This window comes from Oncorhynchus masou, chromosome 1, assembly GCF_036934945.1.
Source record: "Oncorhynchus masou masou isolate Uvic2021 chromosome 1, UVic_Omas_1.1, whole genome shotgun sequence".
In the NCBI taxonomy this organism is placed as follows: Eukaryota; Metazoa; Chordata; class Actinopteri; order Salmoniformes; family Salmonidae; genus Oncorhynchus; species Oncorhynchus masou.
In genome coordinates this window covers 60,724,105-60,731,588 of record NC_088212.1, presented here as the reverse complement: position 1 = coordinate 60,731,588, position 7,484 = coordinate 60,724,105, and the positions used below count along the sequence as shown (strand labels likewise).

The 7,484-nt window shown below is 42.5% G+C and overlaps 1 protein-coding gene across 1 annotated transcript; it reads right to left on the bottom strand.

Moving 5' to 3' along the window:
- Positions 1-964: 964 nt before the first annotated feature.
- Positions 965-5,238, bottom strand: LOC135547444 (cytochrome b-c1 complex subunit Rieske, mitochondrial-like). The gene is made up of 2 exons (XM_064976474.1): positions 4,949-5,238; positions 965-1,708 (listed from the first exon to the last, which is right to left on the bottom strand). Exons 1-2 carry the CDS (start codon positions 5,157-5,159, stop codon positions 1,098-1,100), a joined length of 822 nt encoding a protein of 273 aa, XP_064832546.1. The 5' UTR covers positions 5,160-5,238; the 3' UTR covers positions 965-1,097.
- Between the last annotated feature and the right edge of the window lie 2,246 nt (positions 5,239-7,484).

Sequence of the window (7,484 nt, the reverse complement as noted above, 5' to 3'; positions counted from 1 at the left end):
CTTGTCATTTGTGACCCCGGAGAGAGAAAGACAAACACTTTATTATTAGCTAGTTATTAGTCAATGAAGCGTGGGAATGCCAGGCGGGTTGGCAGCCATTTCCCTCCTAATCACCAGAGCTCTCAGTCAAGAGACCACCTCAGACAGCAGGATTCTCTTAAACCGGACAGTAGTTTCGACATGCATGTAAAATCAAACGGGTGTTCATGTTATTAACCCAGCCTGATGGCTAAATTAAATGTACTCGTAAATCTGAGGTTTGCTTTAGCAGGTGCATCAGGAATGTTCAAATGACATTGAGACTATAGAGGCAAGAAGCTGCTGTGTACTGCACTTGCAACCCAGTCTGAGCTGCAAGCTGTAAATAGCACACAAAAGGAATATGATTTTCTGTGAAACATTTATTAGCTTAACATGAGCATGCATTTGTACATAACTCTGTATACAGATGGATAGCTCATTAATAGAAAAGTGTAATCTGGCTGTTCTGTTGCATTAGCATCAATTTAAACAATGCCTTTGTCAGCACCCACTGACCACTTTTCTTTCTGGTATAGAATGTGTAATGTTAATCTGTGTGACCACCAAAGCAAAACAGTGATATTGATAAGAAAATATACAACCTTATGCAATATCGCCATTAAACAACTGAACCTAGCACTCTAAATCATCCCAACAAAATCCAAGATTTTGGATCTCTCTGAAACTGAAAATAAAGCCATCATTCATGACATTAACCCTTGAGGATCAAGGCAACTGTCTGTAAGCAGGTGTACGTTTTTGATTGAGCAGCAAAGTCTTGGTCAATCCCCTTGTACCTGCACTATTAAAACATAATTATTGTTGGTAGGCTATTCCAAGTTAAGAAAGGCGAAAGAAATCCCACTACTCATTTACAACCCAGGTCGTATTTTGGTACAATATAAGATTTAGCTGAGATTGGGTAAATAAATAACATGAGAGGTTTTCAATCAGATAAAATGTACATTTATTACTTACAATAATTTATACCACCCTGAAACAGAGGTTGTGCCTGCTAATGGATGGAATAATGAGCAAGACAGAAACACATTGATCTGTGATCTCAGTCCAAAACTTTAGCCTACAATTACTGTGTCCTCATCTGGGAACTCATAGAAGGGCACCTCAAGGTTGAGTGGGGCTGGGCCTTTCCTGATGCGGCCAGAGGCATCGTAGTGAGAGCCATGGCAGGGGCAGTAGTATCCGCCATAGTCACCAGCATTGGCGATGGGTACACAGCCCAGGTGGGTGCACACGCCAATAACAATGATCCATTTTGGGTTGGCGACGCGGTCCTTGTCGTGCTGGGGGTCACGTAGCTCAGCCATATCCACAGCTTCCTCAGCGGCGATCTCTTTCTCAGACCGGTGGCGGATGAACAGAGGCTTGCCCCTCCACTTGAAGGTCATATTCTTGCCCTCTGGGATCTCTCCCAGCTTGACCTCGATCTTGGACATGGCCAGGACATCAGCTGAGGCACTCATTGAAGAGAGAAACTGTGTGGCCACGGTCTTGGCTGTGTAGACACCAACCACGGCTGTGGCCCCGGTGACAAGGTAGGAGAAGGTTTTCCTGGACTCACTGCTCTCCTGAGAAGATTTCTTGGGGTCAAGTAACTCAGGCCGACGGTAATCAGAGAAATCTGGCACCTTGATGTCAGTGTGAGCGAATCGGACTGCAGCTTTTGCTGAAAAATAAAACAAGTCCATTAGATAAACAATCAAAACAGTATTAAGAGAAAGACAATGGCATGTGATAGGAAAGTACCAGAGGGCACATTATAGAAGCAGATGCATCCAAGTCAATAGCTAGTAAGATAGCAAATTAATGATCAGATTGTTTGAAAGTGAAGTTTAAATACAAAGTAGCTAGCTAGCAAGCTTTCTAATAGTTAGCTAGCCCATTAGCTGAGAAGTATTCATTATGTCTTGCAATGGAAAACCGTTTAAGAATCAAAACAGATCAAACGCAATGATTACCTTCCTGAATTTGACCAATATAAACTCTTGTTTTGTTATAAAACATTTTGCAACAAAATTTGCCTAATGAACACACCCTTGACCTACATGTTAGCTACCAACTCCCTTGCTAAAATGTAAGGTTAAACTAGTGACCAAGAAAACTCTACTCACTCTAGCCACCAGAATCCGACCCTACCATTACACTGAGCTGCATTGGGGTCAGAATGCAAACATGGTTACATTACGACACTGGAGACGGCACAAGATACAGGTCCACGTACCTCAATGTATGGATGGGATATGCCACTGTACTCAATTTTACCTTAATCCACACCGATACATCTCAAATCAAATTGTATTTGTCACATGCGCCGAATACAACAGGTGTAGACATTACAGTGAAATGCTTACTTACAAGCTCTTAAAACCACTTGGTGTTAGGAGGCAGTATTTTCATTTTCCAATCCGGAAGTGCCCCAGGTTTTGAAAGCGATGCGGTCCAATGACTCCCTATTCAGCTGTGAATGTACCATCAACGCGCTTATGCTTTCTACGTATTCCCCAAGGTGTCTACAGCATTGTGATGTAGTTTTATGCATGTCTTTTGAAGAATAGCCGTAGGCGGCCACATTGCGTAAGTGGTCACATGATGGCTCCGAGAGAGATTCTCGCGTAAAATACAGAGGTAGCCATTACTCGGTCCTAGTGAAAAACGAATTGTCCCGACGGATATATTATCGAATAGATATTAGAAAAACAACTTGAGGATGGATTCTAAACAACGTTGGCCATGTTTCTGTCGATATTATGGAGCTAATTTTGAATATTTTTCAGCGTTGTGGTGACAGCAATTTCCGGGCGAACAAACGGAGCTATTTCGCCTACAAAAATAATCTTTTGGGAAAAAATAAACTTTGGCTGTCTACCTGGGAGTCTCGTGAGTGAAAACATCCGAAGTTCATCAAAGGTAAACGATTTAATTTAATTGCTTTTCTGATTTCCGTGACAAGGTTGCCTGCTGCTAGCAAGGCATAATGCTATGCTATGATAAACTTACGCAAATGCTTGTCTAGCGTTGGCTGTAAAGCATATTTTGAAAATCTGAGATGACAGGGTGATTAACAAAAGGCTAAGCTGTGTTCAAATATATTTCACTTGTGATTTTCATGAATAGGAATATTTTCTAGGAAGTATATGTCTGTTGCATTATGCTAATTAGTGTCAGATGATGACAACGGTCCCGTTCACGGGATGGGGTGTCACTACAGGTTAAATTAAGAAAAAAGTAAGATAAGAAAAATAAATAATTAAAGAGAAGCAGTGAATAACAATAGCGGGGCTATCTATATACGGGGGTACCGGTACAGAGTCAATGTGTCAATGTGCAGGGGCACCGGTGTCGAGGTAATTGAGATAATTATGTAAATGCAGACAGGGTTGTTAAAGTGGCTATGCATAGATGATAACAGAGAGTAGCAGCATGGGGGCAAATAGCATAGGTAACCATTTGATTAGCTGTTCAGGAGTCTTATGGCTTGGGGGTAGATACCTCTTGGACCTAGACTTGGCGCTCTGACACTGCTTGGTATAAAGGTCCTGGATGGCAGGAAGCTTGGCCCTGGTGATGTACTGGGCCGTACGCACTACTCTCTGTAGTGCCTTGCGGTCAGAGGCCGAGCAGTTGACATACCAGGCAGTGATGCAATCCGTCAGGATGCTCTATGGTGCAGCTGTAAAATCTTTTGAGGATCTAAGGACCCATGCCAAATCTTTTCAGTCTCCCGAGGGGGAATAGGTTTGTTTTCCGGAAAACTGCCGTTTCGTTCTCATGCTAGCTAGCAGTAGCCATTATGGAATGGCACATCACGTTGAACAACAAAATAAGCTGATCGCCAGTTTGCAGTCAACCTGCAGTGGCTACTGCTAGCTAGCATGAGGACAAAAATGGCAGTTTTCTGGGAAAACGAGCAGTATTTCAACCTTCTCAATCTATCAATGTGGATTAAGGTAACGTTTGGAGTGCAGTTGCATATCCCATCCCTGCATAGAGGTAAGCTTTCCGACCCATATCGCACGCCAGCTCCATGACGTCTTAATATAGCCATGATTGCGTTCTGACCCCAGTGTAGCTAAGCGTCGACAAGTGGAACAGTAGGGTCGGGAATCTGCTGACTATTATCACTAAGACCCACCTGTATGGGTTATGTAATGTTATTGTACCTGGAACGATCAAAATATGACATTACTACACATAAGTAAAGGTAGCAACTAGTTAGCTATTTAGTTAGTTAGCTAGCTAGTCAGGTTGTGACCCCAGACTCCAGTCACAGTTTCTTTAACCCAGGGCGCAACATTGAGAAACTTACGGGAACGCTTGCAAAACAGACCATGCAAGGGTTTGCAAAGTTAATGAGGTAAGTGTTATACACAATGACGTATTTCTGCGCATGAGTTTAGCAAGGTAACGTCGACAATGCATCGCCTATAAGCATGATCGGGGATTTCTATTGGAGAAGCAGTTTCTGCCTTCAAACTGTACTGTCTTTGTGACCCATACTGCAGTGCTGCTCCTAGTTAAAATGTCTTAGCCTCGTTCATCATGGGCATCCCACTTACTTAGCTAACTAACTAGATAATTGTTAAAAAATATTATTATACCCAATCGATATGTGACATTAATTGTACTTCTACCCAACATGTTTGTGGTTGTTGGTTCAAACCGTTTGGTCTTGACCTCGCAGTCACCTACCTTAGTTAGCTTGTTAACTAGCCGGTTGGCTAGGCCGCTTCCAGCCAATGCACTCTACACGGCTAACATTAGCGAGCTAATGAACACTAGGCTAAATTATGAAACAATCCTCAGCTTCTACAGCATATCAATTGGACTTTAGTAAAATACAACAATGACTCAAGTAAAACCCGATTACTAACATTAGCCCTGAGATACTGCTAGCTTAGCTACTTACCATTTATGCTAACTGATACTGCAGGCCCAGTCTTTGGACTCTGACCGTTCAGGGACTCGCGGGTAAGGAAAGGTTTCTTCGTGTCTACCAACACTTTCTCTCCTTTTACAACCACCCCTGGAATAAGGGCTTTGAGGGGTCCAGCAACTGCATAGTTCGTAGCCTGCAAGTATGGAGAAAATACCCCCGAACGAGCGGCAAGGGACATCATCTTTTTAGCGAGAGAGGCTCCTTGCAATGCTAGCTAGCTACGACCTTGTCTAGACTGTGCAAGGGGAACAAGCGCTGGTTGATTACGCAACACGTCAGGTGACGAAATTACGTATATCAGAAGGGTTACTGTGTGTTACTTTTCTACTGTGATGAGCAATATCTAATCCATTCTTCTCTTAGGGAATTATTATCTGATGAAAATACTTGACTTTTCTGACATTAAATTGTTTTATGTGTTTTGTTTTACACTTTTACATTTTTTGCTCAAATTTGAGATAACCAATCATAATTTGCATGAACTTATTCCCTGCTTTGGTAGCTGGGGCGGGACTAGTGGTTAGAGCGTTGGGCCAGTATGAATGCTTGGTGGATCGAATCCCCGAGCTGACAAGGTAAAAATCTGTAGTTCTGCCCCTGAACAAGGCAGTTAACGCACTGTTGGCCGTCATTGTAAATAAGAATTTGTTCTTAAATGACTTGCCTAGTTAAATTAAATGTACATTTAAATATCACATCAGGACCTACATTTAATAATTATCCTCATCATGCAGAAAAATACAAAACATTATGCATAGCTGCTATTTGTGTAACGGTTATACGTTGACTTCATAGGTAGTGACATATAGATATTCAAAATACATCTTTGTCATGCATTTTTTTTAAACATTTTTTTTATTTATTTCACCTTTATTTAACCAGCTTGGCCAGTTGAGAACAAGTTCTCATTTACAACTGCAACCTGGGCAAGATAAAGCAAAGCAGTGCGACAAAAACAACAACACAGAGTTACACATAAACAAATGTACAGTCAATAACACAATAGAAAAATCTATATACAGTGTGTGCAAATGTAGGAGACTAGGGAGGTAAGGCAATAAATAGGCCATAGAAGCGAAATTATTACAATTTAGCATTAACACTGGAGTGATAGATGTGCAGATGATGATGTGCAAGTAGAGATACTGGGCTGCAAAAGAGCAAGAGGATAAGTAACAATATGGGGATGAGGTAGTTGGGTGTGCTATTTACAGATTGGCTGTGTACAGGTACAGTGACCGGTAAGCTGCTCTGGCAGCTGATGCTTAAAGTTAGAGAGGGAGATAATACTCCAACTTCAGTGATTTTTGTAATTAGTTCCAGTCATTGGCAACAGAGAACTGTAAGGAAAGGTGGCTGAAGTAAGTTGGCTTTGGGGATGACCAGTGTAATATACCTGCTGGAGCACTGGGTGTTGCTATGGTGACCAGTGAGCTGAGATAAGATGGGGCTTTACCTAGCAAAGACTTATAGATGACCTGGAGCCTGTGGATTTGGCAACGAATATGTAGTGAGGGCCAGCCAACGAGAGCATACAGGTCGCAGTGGTGGGTAGTATATGGGGCTTTGGTGACAAACCAGATGATACTGTGATAGACTACATCCAGTTTGCTGAGTAGAGTGTTGGAGGCTATTTTGTAAATGACATCGCCGAAGTCAAGGATCAGTAGGATAGTCAGTTTTACGAGGGTATGTTTGGCAATATGAGTGAAGGATGCTTTGTTGCAAAATAGGAAGCCGATTGTAGATTTAATTTTGGATTGGAGATGCTTAATGTGAGTCTGGAAGGAGAGTTTGCAATCTAACCAGACACCTAGGTATTTATAGTTGTCCACATATTCTAAGTCAGAACCGTCCAGAGTCGTGATGGTCGTCGGGCGGGAGGGCGCGGGCAGCAATCGGTTGAAGAGTATGCACTTAGTTTTACTAGCATTTAAAAGCAGTTGGAGGCCACGTAAGGAGTGTTGTATGGCATTGAAGCTCGTTTGGAGGTTTGTTAGCACAGTGTCCAAAGAAGGGCCAGAAGTATACAGAATGGTGTCGTCTGCGTAGAGGTGGATCAGAGAATCACCAGCAGCAAGAGCGACATCATTGATGTAAACAGAGAAAAGAGTTGGCCCGAAAAAAGAACACTGTGGCATCCCCATAGAGACTGCCAGAGGTCCGGACAACAGGCCCTCCGATTTGACACACTGAACTTTGTCTGAGAAGTAGTTGGTGAACCAGGCGAGGCAGTCACTTGAGAAGCCAAGGCTATTGAGTCTGTCGATAAGAATGTGTTGATTGACAGAGTTGAAAGCCTTGGCCAGGTCGATGAAGACTTCTGCACAGTACTGTCTTTTATCGATGCCGGTTATGATATCGTTTAGGACCTTGAGTGTGGCTGAGGTGATCCCATGACCAGCTCGGAAACCAGATTGCATAGTGGAGAAGATACGGTGGGATTCTAAATGGTCGGTTATCTGTTTATTTACTTTGTTTTTGAAGATTTTAGAAAGGCAGGACA

Bases quoted from the DNA above. Each gene is read 5' to 3' on its own strand.
- LOC135547444 (XM_064976474.1), bottom strand. From the start codon at position 5,159: ATGATGTCCCTTGCCGCTCGTTCGGGGGTATTTTCTCCATACTTGCAG. The intron at 1,709-4,948 runs GTAAGTAGCTAA...TTTATTTTTCAG, and splicing joins AGTATCAGTTAGCATAAATG to CAAAAGCTGCAGTCCGATTC.